We start from the raw sequence: 19,631 nt of genomic DNA on the forward strand, positions 1-19,631 counted from the left end.
TCTATCATCATTTTCCTTGTTGATCTGTATTCTTTGTGCTTTATCTAAGAAATCTGTTTTGTACTCCCAGGGCATTAAGTTCTCCGGATTTCTTTCTAAAAGCTTTAGAAGTTTGGTTTTTTATATTTAGGTCTTGATCTTGCCTGAAAAGAATTTTTTTGTGTGTATTTAAGTCAGGGATCTAATTTTTTTTTTTATATTCATAGCCAGTCATCACAGCACTGTTTGCCTGTTTAAAATACAGTGTGTTTTAAAATTTGAACTGTAAATCTTTTAAGCATTTTCTGGTTCAACGAAATAACAGCCTTTTTGTCTTTTATCAGGCTGCTTTACATGGTCAAGTTTGATCCATTAGTGGTTTACTTGATCCAGAAACAGAACCTGGAGGAGTAAATAGATACAGCACATTGTGTAGATCTCATCCAGATGTCATTTCTCTCAACCAGTGTTTAAATAGAGGCTCGGTTGCATCACTGACTTAGTGGACATGAATGTGAGCAAACTCTGGGAGATAATGGAGGAGAGAGGAGCCTAGTATGCTGTGGTCTATGGGGTGGCAGAGTCAGACACAACTTGGTGAATGAACAGCAGCAGCAAGGTTGCAGATGGTCTGATGATAAACTTTGGTGGAGGAAACACGTTGCTGGTGTCTTTGCTTTGTTGGTTAATACCCACAGACTTTGGAAACTAGATAAGCAGGTGTTAGATTGAATGACTCCTTGATACTTGAAACTTCAGAATCCTTACATGTATTTAGTCATCCAGTTGCTGTTATGGATACATTCTGAAGTTTGAGACTTTCAGTTTTGGTTTTAGGAGAATTAATACATATAAATCTGAATCTTTCTGAAATGTCTAATAGAAACTTCTACAAATCAATTTAAGAATAAAAACTATTTTTGTTTCCACTTGAAATGAATGTTTAGTTGCTGTGAGGTCTGCAGATAGTTACATATTCTATATCTTTCTTTTTTCTTTTTCCTCATTTCTTTTTTTTTTTTTTTTTAATTGGTGATCGAAAGAAGACCTTGTGGTTTAGTGGAATTCAGTGATCCTGGGAAAAGTTATAGATACAAGTTTTATTTCTAAATTTCTGATTGTGATATTGAGAAAGATAATTAACCACTTCTTGGTTTCTCCATCTGCAGCATTCTAACCCTCCCCTGTCCCCCCAAGAAACTTATGTTGTAGAGGGTGTTATGCAGGATGAGATAGGGCCCTGAGTAATGGTTGCTTAGACAGCTCTTTACTGAAGTGTAGGGGTTTTGATTTTGCCTGAAACCCTGACTCTACAGGCCAGATATCCAGATATACCTGGAAAGATTTTATTTCTGATATGGTTGGAACACGAGTATGGTTATGTGGTAAAATAATCCGTCTGCAGTGCGAGAGACCTGGGTTTGATCCCTGGGTTGGGAAGATCCCGTGGAGGAGGGCGTAGCAACCCGCTGCAGTATTCTGGTCTGGAGAATCCCCATGGACAGAGGAGCCTGGCCGGCTACAGTCCATGGGGTCGCACAGAGTTGGACATGACTGAGCAACTAATCACAACATGTGGTATTGTAGGGCAGATGAATTCTGGAAGGAAGTCTTTGCATAATTTACATATTTTGGTTCATTGTAGGTATGACAGTTTATATACCCTGGACTTGTCAGGATTTCCCTGACTAACTACATTTAGGACTGTTGTTCTTCTCATCTGTACGTGGATTTTTGTGCACTGTTCTTTGTTTTAGAAACTCAAGAGTTGCTTATAGGTCTTGGGAGAGGGAAACGGCATGTAACATGACTATAAGAGTTGTGGGAAGTCCTTTGTATAAACTATTTCTAATCCATGAGCATGACCAGTCGCTGTAATGCACTGTCTGTACCTTAACTGAAGCCCTGTAATGTGGAGTGGTAGGCTTCCCTGGTGGCTCAGATGCTGAAGAATCTGCCTGCAGTGTAGCAGACCTGGGTTCGCTCCCTGGGTTGGAAAGATCCCCTAGAGAAGGGAATGGCTACCCACCCCAGTATTCTTACCTGGAGAATTCCATGGACTCAGGAGCCTGGCGGGCGACAGTCCATGGGGCCACAAAGAGTCAGACATGACGAATGACTGAAAGCAATAACAAGGTGGAGTTAAGATCTGGTCTTCGGAGTTAGATACAGATTTGAATTTGTGGTCTTCCACTTCAGTTTGTGTCATTGAGTTACTTGATTTCCTTTAGTGTCAATTTCTTCATCTGTAAGTTAGGACCCCGTTTTATAAGGATTGCTGGAGGGTTAAATGAGATGATGGGTGAAAGGTCAGCTATTAGAGTTGGCTCCGTCAAGTGTTGAGCAACAGTTCACCTCCCTTCAAAGAGATAACATCATGACTAGGAAAACTGGAACCACTTCCCTTTGTGGGAGGCAGTGTTGTATCGTGGAGGGGGCCTAACTGGGCAGTTCTCGCTTCTCTATTTTGGGACTTGTGTAACCTAGACTGGTCTTACCCCCAGTCCTCTTGTTTGTAAATAGAGCTCGTACTGTCTGTAGCAGGCAGGTTTTAAAGTTAAAATGAGAGAATGTGTAAAAGCTCACCTTCTCTGGCACTTGGTGGCCCTCTGAATCAGCCTCTGAACCTGTGTAGTGATGGACAGTAACACTGTATTTGGGAAGTAGGTCTCAAGCCTGAGAGGTCAGCTCTCACTGGCTTTGCCCCAGCTCTGCTCCACAGGATCAGCTTTGCTGGTTTCTTCTCAGCAGAGTTGGTCAGTGGGTGGGGCAGTGAGGTTCCTTGTGATATTACTTAAAAGTTACCCTACTTCATGCTAAGAAGGAAAGTAGCATAAGTGATGAGTGTTGCCTGTCTTTATAGCTTCAAGATCATCTTTAAGAAATAGCTGCATTTGATTTGAAATGTTTCTTTATGCTTCCAACAGTTGATATTATGAACATGAATGTATAATAGTGCCTGTCTTAAAAATCTAACTGTTGCTCCGTCTCAGTTATCAGCTGTGCCATTTGTTAAGGGCTGTGTCAGTAACATATGTTGGGAACTTTTCCCATTTTATCAGTTATTCTTTTCCCAGTTACCATTTTTTTTTTAATTGACATTTTTTTTCTACTCAGAAATGTTCTGAGTGTTTGGGAAGGATTCCAATTTTAACCAGTCATTTTATTGTTTCTGGTATGTGGCAAGGCTCTGTTCTCCTCCCCATTTTCTTCCCTGTTTCTTAATATTTTCAACATTGCTATAAAGTACAGCAGTCTGTCAGTGTTATCTCCTGGTTTTGTCATTTAAGTGCTACCGTGCGTTTATTTGAGAACAGCTTATGGTTCATGCTAACATAGAGGGTTGTGGATAAGAGCATTAACTGGGGTGTTAGGCAGACTAGATTGATTGGGTAGATTAGGTTGCCCCTTATTACTGTCATTTGAGACATGTTATTTATAACCTCTCTGGGTGTTTGTCATCTCCAGAATGGAGGAAGCAGTTGTGCCAGTCTCCCAAAACTGTTGAAAGGATTTCAAGAGAGAATCCAGGGTTCTTTGCACTTAGCGCTGATTGCATGTTAGCTGTCCCTGTCTTCCCCCTCCTCTACATCATACAGGGAAGGATTGTGAGGTCCTTCTTTGCATCCCAGACCAAGCTTGTGGTTGTGGATACAAAACTGGATTCCACAAAAGGCTCCCTGACCCTGAGAAGTTTGCAGTTGAGAAGGGGAAGAGACCAGTGAACAGAGAAATGTAGTCAATTTTGACAGCTACTGTAATAGAAACATTAGTAAATGAGAAGAGTGGAAGGAGTTAGTGTCAGGAACCTGGGGAAGTCAGGGAAGTTAGTTTCTGCCTAACTTATCCTTGATAAGTGTGGGTCGTGATTCTCCATTTATTTATTCAGCATATATTTAGTGAGTACACTTGCTGTGTGCCAGAAGCAGTTTTAGGTACTTGGAATATAGGAGTAAAGAAGATACATAATGTCTCTTCTTTGAGGAATTTTCAGTCTAGTGAGAGAAGACTAGTAGTAAACAAAGAAATAAAAATAACAGAGACAAGTGCTGTGAGATTAAAAGGTGATGTGATAAGGAAAGACTGAGATTATGTGGTCAGAGAAGGACTCTTTGAATAGGTGACCTTTAAATTGAGATTCGCGTGTGAAGAAGGAGTCCAGCCACGGGAAGATCTGGGCAGTGAACATTCCAGGCCGTGGGAACGAGTGGCATAGAGGAGCCCTTTGAGCATTTGGAGTATTTGGAGAGTAGAGGGGAGGTCATTGAGGCTGGAACATAGTGGGCAAGGGGAAAACGGGTACAGGGTGAGGCCAGAGTTAGGGGCTAAGCCATTTAAGATTTTGTAAGCCTGGGTAAGAGCTTCCTTAGGTGTGAAGAGAAGCCATCGGAGGACTCAGAAAGCAAGGGGGAGTACCTTTTGATAAAGTTACCCTGTGACTGCCACGTGGGAACTGGGTCCTGAGGATCAGGAGTGGGCTAAGGGGGTGGGTAACTGGCTCTTGTATTAGGACAGGTAAGACGTGGTGGCTTGAATCAGAAAGTTAGTGAAGGGAAATAGTAGATTGGGGTGTTTGAAGACCCCTCTCCCCATCACTGTAACTATTTTTATGTTTTTATTTTTTTGGCCGTACCTCGCAGCTTGTGGGATCTTAGTTCCTCAACCAGGGATTGAACCTGGGTCCTAATCCCTGGACTGCCAGGGAATTCCTACTGTAAAGCTTTTAAAAGGGTTAATTGTAAGAGGTCTAGCCCTTTTCCTTGCCAGTTAACGTGATAGAAATCTTCCAGCAAGGTTCTCTGAAGACTTGAAAGCCAGCCAAGGTAACACGTCTAGTATTTACTTTTAATAATGATTTAAAAAGAGAAAAAATAGCTAGTATTCAAAAGAAAATCTTGTGCCTTTAATATCCCTGCTGGTTCCATTGTTGAAATAAATCATTCCATCCTAAGAAACACTCTGGTTTCATTATTAGAAGTTTAGATTTGCATCGTAAAGAGATCATGAGGGGCATAACCTACTGGCACTTTCATGTAGAACATTCTGTACCACTCAGGTTTCCCAACGAGAAGAGCGTGAACTTGATACCAGAAATCCCATTTTAACCATGTACTGACTTCACACGCATACCCCAGTGTGGAATGACAGAGCACACTGGAGTGATTTCAGTGTACAGCTTTCAAGTCACTTTGAAATTGGCTACTTTCCCCTTAGGGGGAGCCAGCAAAATCATGGGACAGATTTTACAGCCTGTCTTCCACTACTGAAGAATCCAATTTTAGAACTGGAAAGATAAGCCACAGCCTTAGACTGCGCACCCCCCACTCTCCGTGTCCCAGCTTACACAGTGGGACGTTACACCGCTAACCCTCAGAATTGGAAGACTGAGGTCCATGGCAGTTGGCCAGTCTTCAGAGAACCTCTCTGGAAGATTTCTGTTGCCATTAAGTGGCAATGAAAGGGGTTGGACCTCTTAAAATTAGCACTTTAAGAAGCTTTACAGAGGTGAGGGAGTGAGGTCCTCTGGTGCTCCTGTTCATGGCTACACTGCATTGATACTTTGTCAGCTTTGTGTCCTCCGTGTGCTTTTCTGAATATATTATTTACATCAATAAAAAATTTACTAGACAGGCAACATAATAGAGTGCTACAGTGTTTTTCTACCCCCCAATTTAAAAAATGTGTAAAATACACATAACATAAAAGTTACTTTAACTATCTTTAAGTGTGTAGTCACCTTGCTGTACGTCCGTGTTGTTGTGCAAGCATCACCACCATTCATCCACAAAGCTTTTTTCCCTCTTGCGAAAAGGGAAACTATGCCCGTTAAGCAGTAACTCCCATTCCCTCTTCCCCCAGCCCCTGGCAGCCTCCGTTCTTTCTGCGAGTATGGCTTGCCTGAGCACCTGTGGTAGGTGGAGCCGCACAGTATTTGTGCTTTGTGCTTGATAGCGTGTGGTCGTCAGGTTCATTCAGGTCACTTGTGTCAGAATTCTCTTCCTTGGAGGCTGCAGGTTTTCCTGTGCATCGGCACTACGTCGTGCTTGTTTATCCATGACGGGCACTCGGGCTGCTCTGTGTTTTACCTGCTGTGAATATGGACGCGAGTGTGTAAATGTCTCTTCAAGACCCTGCTTTCAGTTCTTTTGAGTACATACATACCCAGAAGTGGAGTTGGTGGGATCGTAGAGTAAATCTATTTTTAATTTATTTGAGGAACTGCCATACTGTTTTCCACAGCTTGCTTGCTCTTTTAAAACTGGGGGCAACATAAAAATGAACAGTGTGAAATAGGTGAAGTAATGCATTGCACTGTAGCCTACCTTGGCAGGAACCCAGTGTAACTCTGATTAAGTACGTCTCTTTTTCCCCTGGGGAAGGAAACATTCCTTCAAGAAACCTCTGTATCTGTTGCAGGTTGCTTCTCAGCAGTGAGCACATCCTTGCCTCATGGAAGGTGCAGACAAGTATTGGTTTTTAGAAAATACCTTTTTTGGAATAGAGTTAGATTTTTAGACCACCAGTATCAAACCATTAAGTTAGCAGTTTGTTCAGGTAGAAAAAAATTGCTTTATAGGTGACCATTTAAGCAACCTTGTTGCTTTTAAGCAACATAGTAAGTTTATCTTATACAGTATTATTTGAAGGGAAAATGAAATCTAGGAAGTAGAGTTTTAAATTTTTCATGGTTTTCCCCTTGGGAAGAAAACGTGGTGTGAGCACAGTTGACTGAGGGTCGAGAGATTACAGGTTCCAGTCCTGACTTTGCAGTCTACGCTTTGGTGTTCACTCTCCTGGATTTTTCACTTTGATTTTTACCCCAGCAAACTCCTCTTGTTGTTGTGCAGTCACTGAGTCCTGTCTGATTCTTTGTGACCCCCTGGACTGCAGCACACTTCCCTGGCCTTCACTGTCTCCCAGAGTTTGCTCAAACCCATGTCCATTGAGTTGGTGATGCCAACCAACCATCTTATCCTCTGTCATCCCCGTCTTCTGCCCTCAATTTTTCCCAGCATCAGGGTGTTTTCCAATGAATTAGCTCTTTGTATCAAGTGGCCAAAGTATTAGAGCTTCAGCATCAGTCCTTCCAATGATTGATTATTCAGGGTTGATTTCCTTTTGGGTTGACTGGTTTGATCTCCTTGCAGTTCAGGGAACTCTCAAGAATCTACTCTAGCAGTACAGTTCATAACTTTTTTAAAGAAAGATTTTGTCCAGTGTTAACTAATATGCTAGTATCACTTCTAGTCCTAATAATACCTAGTTCTGTTTTCAAGCTCATTCTCTCTTCTGAATTCCAGACTTGTGTTTTCTGGTGCCAGCTGAACATTTCTTGCACTTCAGACCCCATTTCTGAAAACGAATTCATTCTTCTATGAATTTACTTCTCCCATATCATCTCTTCATCTGAGTGAGTGGCGTCCTCTGTGCAGTCGACTGCCCAAGCAAAAAGCATGAGTCATCTGGGTTCTTTCTGTCGAGTCTTCATGGACCCTCATTCAGTTATCCAAATGTTGATTTTTCTCTACTGAGCATATCTTGAATTTGTCCCTGTTCTCTGACTTCTGAGCAGACCCTGGACTCCTTGCCTTGCATATTGCTGTTTTCTCCTCACAGAGTACCTTTCCTCTACTCTGCTTGGCAAACCCCCATTGCTTTTGGGCAGAGTAAGTGACGCTTGAGTCTGCTCCTAGAACACATGAGGCCACTTTTCAGAGACCTTAGATCTGCTCTGCTTGCTGGAAGTTACCCAGGTTGACTTGTGTAGGATTTCTCCATCTGTTCATAGACTGAGAGCACCTCTCAGTTAACTTGTTGTTTCCTGCCAGCTGTTGTGTATTGGGTTCCTTTCTCCCCTCCCCCCACCTCTCTCTCTCAACTTCTGTGTAATATAGCAAGCATAACATTCATAGAATCTTGATGAATGAAAAATTTCTCTTTGAATAACTTAGAATATTAGAATAATTTAGGATGTGCTAACTATTCCCTTAGAATAACTCTTTGGATTAACAGATAATGGTACTCTGAAGTCTTAGTTTCCATCTCCATCTCACTCCCTTTTCCTGTTAAGAATCTTAGAGCAAATTAAAGCCTAATTCCAGATAGTTCCCCTGTTTTTTATTCTTTTTAGCAAGAAAATCATTTATGCAAGTACTGTTGGACCATAGTTCCAGCTGCTCTTAGAGACTAATAGCCTTGGATAAGTAACCTAATCTCTGAGCCTCAGTTTCCACATCTGTATGATGGGGGGTAAATGGGGCCCCTAGAGGGCCATACGTAAGAATTATGTGAGATCCTGTGATACAGAATTTAACTTTGCCGATCCACAGTAAATGTTAGATCCCTCTTCCCTGAAACAGAGTGAAATGGTGGGTGTGAAACAGCTTTGTAAATAAGTATGTGTAAGCCACTAACATTGTTTCCTCTTTCAGAAGTGGGCATTTATAGCATAGTTTATAATCTCACTATTAGAATGTGCTTGCTCAGGCCCTTATGTGATAGGCACAGGCCCAGTTTTGGTGATCTTTAAAGATGGTGTTTGTTCTTGTTCTAAAAACTTGAGTGAACTCTTGCAACAAACTCAGATGGTTCATGAAGCTGCTGCTGCTACTGCTGCTGCTAAGTCACTTCAGTCATGTCCGACTCTGCGACCCCATAGACGGCAGCCCACCAGGCTCCCCTATCCCTGGGATTCTCCAGGCAAGAACACTGGAGTGGGAGTCTAACTTGAACTCGTGAGCTAATGCTTAGTCTTGTGTGTCCACACATAAACACTTAAGTGTGCCTTTCACCCTCTCGGCATGCTGGCCAGGCCCTCCCACTTCACCCCACTCCTCCTTTCCCCCAGTAAGAATTTTGCATCTCCTGGGATTTATGAGCATAACATGTACCTTGGCTTCTTCCTGTTTTCATCTTTTTAGTTGGATTGGCTATGATAATCTCCTTATTTGGATATGTAACTTAAAGCTCTAAAATAAGCTTTTGTCCTACGAATTTATGAGTTAGAGGGCCAAGGACTTGGAATTATTGAACTTCTAGGAAACTTATGTAATCCAGTTTAGAGACATATTGATGACTTCTGAAAGTGTTTTTACCACTTAAGAACATTTAAATGTCATCCTATTCATTAAACATTTAAGTGCACAGAGTCAGAGGGGTATGAAAGTGTGCTCTGGCCCTGAGGTTTTAGCTTCCAGGGTAGTCCAGTTAGATTTCAAAACAGCTCAAAAATACTGTAGTTCTTTGGCCCATTTTTTGATTGGGTCGTTTATTTTTCTGGAATTGAGCTGCAGGAGTTGCTTGTATATTTTTGAGATTAGTTCTTTGTCAGTTGCTTCATTTGCTATTATTTTCTCCCATTCTGAAGGCTGTCTTTTCACCTTGCTTATAGTTTCCTTTATTGTGCAGAAGCTTTTAATTTTAATTAGGTCCCATTTGTTTATTTTTGCTTTTATTTCCAGTATTCTGGTAGGTGGGTCATAGAGGATCCTGCTGTGATTTATGTCGGAGAGTGTTTTGCCTATGTTCTCCTCTAGGAGTTGTATAGTTTCTGATCTTACATTTAGATCTTTAATCCGTTTGAGTTTATTTTTGTTTATGGTGTTAGAAAGTGTTCAAGTTTCATTCTTTTACAAGTGGTTGACCAGTTTTCCCAGCACCACTTGTTAAAGAGATTGTCTTTTCTCCATTGTATATTCTTGCCTCCTTTGTCAAAGATAAGGTGTCCATAGGTACATGGATTTATCTCTGGGCTTTCTATTTTGTTCCATTGATCTATATTTCTGTCTTTGTGCCAGTACCATACTGTCTTGATGACTGTGGCTTTGTAGTAGAGCCTGAAGTTAGGCAGGTTGATTCCTCCAGTTCCATTCTTCTTTTTCAAGATTGCTTTGGCTATTTGAGGTTTTTTGTATTTCCATACAAATTGTGAAATTATTTGTTCTAGCTCTGTGAAAAATACCATTGGTAGCTTGATAGGGATTGCATTGAATCTATAGATTGCTTTGGGTAGTATACTCATTTTCACTATATTGATTCTTCCGATCCATGAACACAGTATATTTCTCCATCTATTAGTGTCCTCTTTGATTTCTTTCACCAGTGTTTTATAGTTTTCTATGTATAGGTCTTTAGTTTCTTTAGGTAGATATATTTCAGACATTAAGCAACTTAAATGCAAAACATTACCAGTAATATATGCCCTGTCAGTCAGAGGCATTGCTTTATTTCATAAAAGTGTGGTGAATTTTTATTTCTTTACTTGTGAAGTAGAAATTAGAATACCCTGGAGAATCGTTGTGATGATGTAAATGAAATTGAATATATAAAACCTAGTTGTAGTACATAAAATCCACATATATTCCTTCTATATTAGGTATGTTTTTAATTGAAAGAGTAGTATATGGCATACGGAAAAAAAAAATGCAGGCAGAATAAAATGAAAAGTAAGCCGCCTCCCTCCTAACTCTAGGTTCTTCCTTGTGTATGTACTTGTGCATCGAAAACACAGTTTTGAATATTTAAATAGTTATCCTGTGTGCACAACTATACTTGTTTATGATTATATACTTTTATTATAATATGTAAGTGAGAATATTATACATGTATCTTTTGTATTCTGCTTTTTTCATTTAAAAGTAGATTTTGGCAGTCCTTTTTTCAACAAAATAGGGGTTTTTCTATACATTATTTATTGTTCTTAATGAGTACAGAAAATTTTAGTTTTAGTGTATAATAATACAACCTGTGTCTTCCCCCATCACTCATGCAAATATGTTAATGCAGAGCTTTCTCTCCTGTAGAATCAGCTCCGTATCCTAAACATCCATCCTCCCAAGAAGAAGGGACAGAAAGAAAGACCTCTTTGTCAGAAAGCCTCGGGTGTCCCATGAACGAGACAGAGGAAAGCCGGCTGGAGCACAGCAAGACTCCAGAGCCAGCTCTCAGGCTCAGGAAAGGGCACCAGCTCGATGGCACGAGGAGCGGTGACAGTGATGCCCACCACGCCGGTCGGGAGCCTCTTGTAGAGGCGTCTGGCTTTTCTTCCTATCATAAAAAAGTAAGTTGGAAAAGACTCTGATGCTGGGAGGGATTGAGGGCAGGAGGAGAAGGGGACGACAGAGGATGAGATGATGGCTGGATGGCAGCACTGACTCAATGGATGTGAGTCTGAGTGAACTCCAGGAGTTGGTGATGGACAGGGAGGCCTGGCATGCTGCGATTCATGGGGTCGCAAAGAGTTGGACGCGACTGAACTGAACTGAACTGAAGTTAAAGAATGGTGAGTAAAAACAGATTTATGGGAATGTGGCTGGAGGAAAAATGTTAAAAATTTTGAGGACTCTGCTGGAGAGAAGATGGTATTTTGAAAAGGAACCTCGAGCACGTTTGTAAGGTTTTGAAGTCTCTTAAGTTATCTAGGAGTTAGTCACACCTTTTCTGTTGACACATAAAACCACACTTAAGCTGCCCTATCTTGTTGAATGAAATGGGTTTTGTAGTTACCATATATCCCTTATAGTTTGACCACGCTTTAGTGAGGGCATTGTCATTTCTGTTTTTGGAGAAATCCTGAGTGTATGCTGAAACTGCTTCTCCAGATGCTTTGTCTCGAGTGCATATCTTGGGAGTCAGTAGGCTTCTGGAAAAAGAACCTAGTCTTTTCTTTAACCTTCCAGAGGAAAGACCACCTTTTAAGTGACTCAAGCAACTCTGCCTGGAGAGCAAAGGTGTAGATGTCTGAGCAGGGCCACTAGTCAGTATGGCTGTCTTTATGCCAGTCCATACCGTGTCCATGACTGTAGCTTTGTAATATGTCTGGAAGTGTGATGCCTCCAGCTTTGTTGTTCTTTCTCAAGACTGATTTGACTGTTCAGAGTCCTTTGTCATTCCATATAAATTTTAGGATTGCTTTTTTATGACTGGGGTTATCTAAAAGGAAGTGGAAATGTATTAAGCGAAACTAGATGAGGCTTGACTTGGTTCCTGAAGGACCGGAAAGCATTCCAGGCAAAGGGAGTAGCAGATGTGCAGACTCAGAAAGGGCACAGTGCTTTTAGGGAATAGCAGTAACGATAGTAGCTAAGCGTGTCAAGTGCACACTGGTGTATGCTGACGTGTGAATCTGCAGAATGTTCGGTATGGCTGGAATGAAGGACAGAGGGTACAGGGAGTCAGTTTGTTAACAAGTAAGCCTAGACAGTGGAGCCTAAAATCCAGATCTTTAACCCTTGCCCCAATATTCTATCAGCCAAAATTCTTTCTGAAGTGTGTAGTGTTATGTGTTGGTTGAAGGGCATAGACTATTATTTCTAGGTCTCTGATTCTAAAGCCTTGGCGCTTTAACTGTATTTGCTGAAGTTTATAGTTTGTGTTTCATAAGCATCTATAGATAACACAAAAGAGACATTTCAAACCAGGTTACCCTGATCTTTAGTTTTATGGCTTTATTTCATATCTCTGAGTTTTTAAGGTATAAAGTTAAATAAAGAGAGCAGCCTTTATGGTTGTCCTACTTTTCCTCTGCTCCAGATTCTTCCTTATAAATGGGGGCTGCAGCCAACTCTTCATTCATTCAACCTAGGATTTATTCTCTTGGACTGATGTGTGCTTTAACCAAACTCATAAGAATGCCACAGTTTGTTAGTTTATCATAAGAAAGCTGATTTGTCTGCCAGTCACTCCTGTCTGCCAATCACTTCATTTTCTTTTCTTGAGGTCTGCTTAGGAACTTCAATAAAGATTAAAAAACAGTTGCTTTGTGAGAATTTAAAAAAAAAATTTGGATGATTTTAAAGATTTTTTCCATCAAACTTTGATAGAGAGAACTAGTCTTTAAGGTTAAGAGTATGTGTATTTCTAGGCAGACCAAAATGAATGTTCACAGAGACTAGCTGTTGAACTTACTATGTTGGATGATACCAGAAATGCAGTCATCAGCGCTTACTCTTTCAGCTCTTGTTTTGGACACCTTAGTTTCTGCTGACCCCTGTGTGTGTCTGGGCTAGGTATGTCAGCTTGCTAGTGCCCTTACTACACATTGCAGATTTCTAAATTTAAGGCTGGATTCAACCTGTCAACTTTGCAAAAAAACTACCAAGATATAGCCCGTTGATGTATCATTGAATCACTTTGCAGCACGCATGAAACTAACAGCATTGTAAGTTCACTGTACTTCAGTTAAAACAATGGTTAATTAAAAAAGGCAAGCAAGCAAACAGTAACTTGTTGACGAGATGAAGTGAAGTTTCTTACTGCAGTAAGAGTGAGCAGCACCCTCAGGGTCTTGTTTAGAAAAGCGAGGTTGTGGACAGCCGTGTGTGTGGTTTGGGGCCTGACTGTCGTGGTTTATGGCAGGTACTTTCAGTACCGAGCTCATATTGATATTGCACAGAGTTTATGATAGTTTTGATAGTTGGAGCAAGTCTAGTGAGCACATACTTGGAAGGGAGCAGATTTGACCAGTTCAGCAACTGTACTAAGGAGCTGGTTGAGCAGTCTAATGTTAGTGAATTTTTGAGAAGTTCTGAAGCTCATAATGTCACCTAGTAGTTTGTGTCCTTAATCTTCCTGGGCAGGTATTTTCTGAACACATGAAGTCATCTTGTATGGGGGCCTTAGCTTGTATTCCTTGTAATTACGTGGATACAGCAGGCCTCAGTTCTCAGACCTCTGGAGGGGCAAACACACTTCGACCCAGGTTTGGTGTCCTGGCCCTGGATACCTTTCCGTTTCCTCTACCTTTATCTTCTCATCATGGACAGCATTACGATTATGATTAAGAACAGGTGGCAAGAATACTGTGCAGAAAGGTCCTAATGACTTGGATAACCGTGATGGTGTGGCCACTCACCTAGGGCTAGACATACTGGAGTGTGAAGTCCAGTCGGCCTTAGGAAGCATTAATGTGAGCAAAGCTAGTGGAGGCGATAGAATTCTAGCTGAGCTACTCAAAATCCTAAAAGATGATGCTTTTCAAGTGCTACACTTAAATGTCAACAAATTTGAAAGACTTAGTAGTGGCCAAAGGTCCAGAAAAGGCCAATTTTTATTCCACTTCCAAAGAACAGTAATGCCAAAGAATGTTCCAGTTACCGTACAGTTGTGCTCATTTCGCATGTTAGCAAGGTTATGCTCAAATTCCTTCAAGCTAGCTTCAGCCGTACATGAACCAAGATCTTCCAGATGTACAAACTGGCTTTAGAAAAGGTTGAGGAACCAGAAATCAAATTGTCAACATCCATTGGATCATAGAGAAAGCAAAGGAATTCCAGAAAAACATCTGTTTCATTGGTTATATGTGAATCACAACGCACTATGGAAAATTCTTAAAGAGATGGAAATACCAGACCACCTTACCTGTCTCTTGAGAAACCTGTATGCAGGTCAAGAAGCAGCAGTTAGAACTGGACATGGAACAATGGACTGATTCAAAATTGGGAAAGGAGTATGTCAAGGCTGTATATTGTCACCTTATTTAACTTATATGCAGAGTGACATCATGTGAAATGCCAGGCTAGATGAATCACAAGGTGGAATCAAGATTGTTGGGAGAAATATCAACAACCTCAGACATGCAGATGATACCACTCTAATGGCAGAAAGTAAAGAGAAACTAAAGAGACTCTTGATGAGGGTGAAAGAGGAGAGTGAAAAATTCAACATTCAAAAAACTAGGATCCTGGTATCCAGTCGCATTGCTTCATGGCAAATAGAAGAGGAAAAAGTTGAAACAGTGACAAATTTTATTTTCTTGGGCTCCAAAGTCACTGCTGATGGTGACTGCAGCCATGAAATTAAAAGATGCTTGCTCCTTGGAAGGAAAGCTGTGATAAACCTAGGCAGTGTATTAAAAAGCAGAGACATCACTTTGTGGACAAAGCTGTACATAGTCAAAGCTGTGGTTTTTCCAGTAGTCATGTACAGATGTGAGAGCTGGGCCATAAAGAAGGCTGAGCACCACAGAATTGATGCTTTTGAACTGTGGTGCTGGAGAAGACTCTTGAGAGTCCCTTGGACAGCACGGAGATCAAACTAGTCAGTCCTAAAGGAAATCAACTCTGAATATTCATTGCAAGGACTGATGCTGATGCTGAAGCTCCAGTACTTAGGCTACCTGATTCCAAGAGCCGATTCACTGAAAAAGACCCTGATGCTGGGAAAGATTGAGGGCAAGAGGAGAAGGGGGTGATAGAGGATGAGATGGTTGGACGGCATCACTGATTCAATGGACATGAGTTTGAGCAAACTCCAGGAGATGAAGGACAGGGAAGCCTGGTGTGCTGCAGTCCATGGGGTTGCAAAGAGTTGGACACGACTGAGCAACTGAACGATTGTAGCCTGTGGCACTTGCCTACTGACTTTTAGTATGTAAATATGTAGTTTATGTCCAGCTATTCCCCTAAGTTTCAGCTGAACTGAACTAGTCTCTTTTCTTCGAAATAGTGCTTTTGCTTTTCCTTCTCGACAGTTCTTTCATCTTTCCAAAATTCTAATTCTAATGCAGCCTTTCCTGAGCTCCACATTCCGTTTCTAAACTGACTGTACCTTATTTTTGTTACAGTTATCTTTGTGGCTAATTTGGTCCCTTATTAGATTGTACACGCGTGGAAGGCAGAGACTGTATTTTGCTCACCTTTATAGAAAACGTCCTTTTAATAAATATTTATTAAACTGAACTGAGCTGAGCTGGGCTAAAGCAGACCAACACTCAATAGACTGGTGGGTTATTGTCATTTTGTGTTAGACTTATCTTTAACGACTTTGGTCTTTATCGCTCTGGTTCTCTTTCCAAAGGTAAAGTGTAGCCCGGAGAATTGACATTTTAGCTTGTACTTTGAATGGATCATCAGTTGGATATGGTGGTGTTTTGAGATATAACCCACTTTAACTCTTCTCACAGATGGACTTCAGTGATGGGAGCAGGAAAGAGAGATTTGAAAGCGTCTTTGTACTCACTGCAGAGCGCTGGCGTCTCTTTCAGTATAGGGACAGTGATTTATTCGTAGGAAGCCGTGGAGCACTACGGTTTCGGCCTTTACTTTAGGCAGCTTGGGTTTTTGCTGTTCCCCGTTCACACTGCCCTGTTTCTCTTCGTGACCCGTGTTGGTGACAGTCAGAGGTGTGACGACAGGGCAGAACGTCACGTGCGTTTACCCTCACGCGTGACCGCCTTGGATGCAGTTCGTTGTTGAGGCAGATCTTTGGGTCTGTGGTTTAGTGGCTACTGGAAGGGGAATTAAAAGTAATTTCCACTCCTGACAGGGTCATTCTTTAGAGTTCATATTGGAAGACAGAGGCTTTTATATGATGTGTATCGTGCCCAGTGCAGACTTTTCCAGACCTTCATCATGTGGCAGGGCTATAAACTTGCCCATGTGTCATGGAGAAAACATTTTTGTCCTTGTTCTGGCCACTTAATTCCTACCATGTTATCCTCTGTTTAACCAAGGAAGCTATATTTACCACCACCCACTCTGTGAAGATGCCTAATTAGCAACTCTGCAATGCTTGACCACAATAAATAGCTATTTGTGGTCCTGTGTTTTAGACATTTGTTTTTTGAGGGCATGTTTGTGAGTATTCTGTTATAAGAGGGCTTAGTAGCTGCAGTGCAGGGGATTATTTTGTTAATATTTTTGGTTGTGCTGGGTCTTTGTTGCTGCGTGTGAGCTTTCTCTAGTTGTGCTCTTCAGGCTTCTCGTGGTGGTGGCTTTTCCTGCTGTGGAGCACAGGTGCTAGGTGCACGGGCTCAGTAGCTGAAGCGGACAGGCTCAGTACTGGTGCCTTGCTGGCCTTAGGCACACGGGCTCAGTAGCTGGAGCGGGCAGGCTCAGTAGTGGTGCCTTGCTGGCCTCAGGCACACGGGCTCAGTAGCTGGAGCGGGCAGGCTCAGTAGTGGTGCCTTGCTGGCCTCAGGCACACGGGCTCAGTAGCTGGAGCGGGCAGGCTCAGTAGTGGTGCCTTGCTGGCCTCGGGCACGCGGGCTCAGTAGTTTGGCATGTGGGCTCCGTCGTTGCAGTTCTGGGCTCTGGAGCGCAGGCTGTAGTTGTGGCACGTGGGCTTAGCTGCCCCAGAGCGTGCAGTGGCATTCCCTCTCAGACCAGGGATCGAACCCATGTCCCCTGCACTGGCAGACGGATTCCCACCCACTATACCACCAGGGAAGTCCCTGCCTGATGTGCTATAGGTTTAGATAAGAATACTGATGTAGTAAGGTGGTTGTCAGGATTAAATTGAATGGCCTTGCTTTTGTGCTTGGTGTGCTTTAGGGATTTAGTAAATGGTTTCACAGTGTTTTTCCTCCTTTCCCCTAGAGCACTTAACTGCATTAGATTTATTTTACACGTTCCAGGTGGGATTCTTGGAGATTGTCCCCTCGGTAATTTCTCAGCTTTGTATATGTAATAGTATTTTGTGGTCTATAATTCTTACAACAAAAAACAAAGCATCCAAGGCCACTCCTGAACCTTGCTACGGAAACAAACAGGAATGCTGCTGCCGTAGTTTAATTGTCTGCAGAGAAGAATCAGGCACCTCTTATTTTTAGTACTTAGTAATTCTATAATAAACAGACCTTACTTCCTATATTGTTAACTTGTCTGAGGCCTTGTTTTAACCTTAAGAGATTTTCAGTGTAATTTTTTCAAGGAAAAGGTATTGTTCGTTTCCTCTGGCTCCTGACCTCTGTCCCCGACTGTCTCTGTGATTGCCTTGCAGAGCGTGGAGGAGTGTGAGTGCGATGATGGAGCATCTCAGGAAGATGAGGGGTTCATGGGCATGTCCCCCCTCCTGCAAGCCCACCATGCCATGGAGAGGATGGAGGAGTTTGTCTGTAAGGTAAGGTGGCTGCTCCTGGTCATTTCCACGCTGTATGTTTAGTCCTTCCCAAACAAGTCTGCGAGTTAGGAGAGCAGGAGTACCGTCCCTCTGGGGAGAGTGTGTGTCCCAGTGAGTGGGCTGCCTGCAGCAGCCCTCATAAAGGTTTGAGAAAACTAGATCCTCTAGCTGGGAAACCAGCTCACAGAGTAGATGTCTTACTGACCAGTTAGATAAGACAGAAGGAAGCAGAGTTGGGGGTGCTGGATGCCTATAGGCCCTGAAATGAGTCTGCTCTGCAGCGTGCTCCTCCTGTCGGGGTCCAGTGGGTGATAGACTCTTCCTCAGGTAGGACTTGCCTCGTCTTCACACACATCCAGTGTTGTCAGTGTGGCTGGTATGTTTTCTGAGTCATTAGGATCCCCGTGGGGCTCTGTTCCCCTAAAATGGCATCTGGAATTGGGGTTGCTTGTTTCGAAAACGTGATCAGGGACCCTGATATGTATGGGTTTAGCCACTTGATCCATCCGATCCTGACAGGTGTGACCTCAGGTCAACACAGTTCAACCTGTGTGTGTAAATTTATTATTAAACGATTTTGAAGAACTCTTGATCATTTAGAGAACAGTTTTTCTGACACTTTGCTTTTTCATGAGTTTTGTGAAACCAAGACTTTTTATGAATATAGTCTTAGATCCTAAAAACTAAATTTAGGTTTTTCTACATTTACAATGATGCTAGAAATAATTGGGGCCAGTTGACTTAGAGTCCTGTACTTTGGACCAGAGCTGAGAATAAAACATTATAATCTGAATATAGACATCTCTTTCAAGACCAGAGGAATTTCAGGGAGAGGGTGGCAGAGTCTTAAACATTTATGGATCTACTTTTAGAGCCCAGAAAATTTTAATCAGTGTTTGAAAACTGGTGAAAAAAAAGCCAATCGAAACATTAAACCCATTCTAGTAATCACTATCTCAGTAGAGTTAGAGCAAAGGGATACAAAAGATACATTTTGGTTTTCAAAAGCAAGTTTTTCCCTTAAATCTCAGAGTTGAGTATTCAGTGTCAGCCACTAGGGATTTTTATATTTATGGATCAGTGGGGTGCTGTAGGTAACTTGACTTTTTGTTCTCCTTTCTGAACCAAGAATAGAGAGTAAGGCAAATAAAACTTTCCAGTTTAAGAGATAACAGGTGGTGAATAAATAGGACACTTGTTTGCTATAGACTATGATTTCCTGAAGGAAAGGAGTGGGTCATAAAATTATTATGAACCCCTATTATCCTGTAGAAGTGTGTCTGAGCGAAAGGGGCAGGCTTCCTGAGTCACCCCACCCACCGTGGCCAAGCTCCTGACTGTCCTTGATAAACCCGCCTGCCTGTATTTGGTGACACTGGATTCTATTTCTTGGAAGCAAGTAAACAGACAGTTGAGAATGCAGTGTCCTGCCACCTTGCTTGTATGCTTTACCTTGTGGGGAAGGCTTTTCTACAGGAATAGGGGGAGTAAATAAAGTCATTTAGGCTTTAGAGACTGTTTGTGTTTGGCGTCTCTTTTATTCCAGCCTTCAGTCGCTGCTAGTCTACCATCATAGTCTGGCCCATGTGGACATAGAGGTCTTTTGCGGGTCATTTTTTTTTTTTTTTCTAAATATGTTTTGTTTATCATATGGTCTAACACCACCCTAGTGAGCCATTGCTAAGATGTTTGATTTAGGCATTGCCCTTGTCAAGCTTATAAACAAAGGTGTCTTTGACTAAGCTTGACCTTGTTCTTCCTGCTTGGAGTTGAGGGGGGAGAATACCTGTCTGGTCGGCATTTGGCTGCCCTGC

General features: G+C 42.0%; 1 protein-coding gene across 1 annotated transcript in view; it reads left to right on the forward strand.

Annotated features, from left to right (window-relative positions):
• Positions 1 to 19,631, forward strand: part of ADIPOR2 (adiponectin receptor 2) — a 40,338-nt gene that overhangs the window by 10,940 nt on the left and 9,767 nt on the right. The window contains exons 2-3 of the mRNA XM_004007604.4: positions 10,782 to 11,038; positions 17,698 to 17,817. Coding sequence (XP_004007653.2) covers positions 10,868 to 11,038; positions 17,698 to 17,817 — 291 coding nt within the window. The 5' untranslated portion in view covers positions 10,782 to 10,867. The remainder of the gene's footprint in view (positions 1 to 10,781; positions 11,039 to 17,697; positions 17,818 to 19,631) is intronic.

This window comes from Ovis aries, chromosome 3 (assembly GCF_016772045.2).
Source record: "Ovis aries strain OAR_USU_Benz2616 breed Rambouillet chromosome 3, ARS-UI_Ramb_v3.0, whole genome shotgun sequence".
Classification (NCBI taxonomy): domain Eukaryota; kingdom Metazoa; phylum Chordata; class Mammalia; order Artiodactyla; family Bovidae; genus Ovis; species Ovis aries.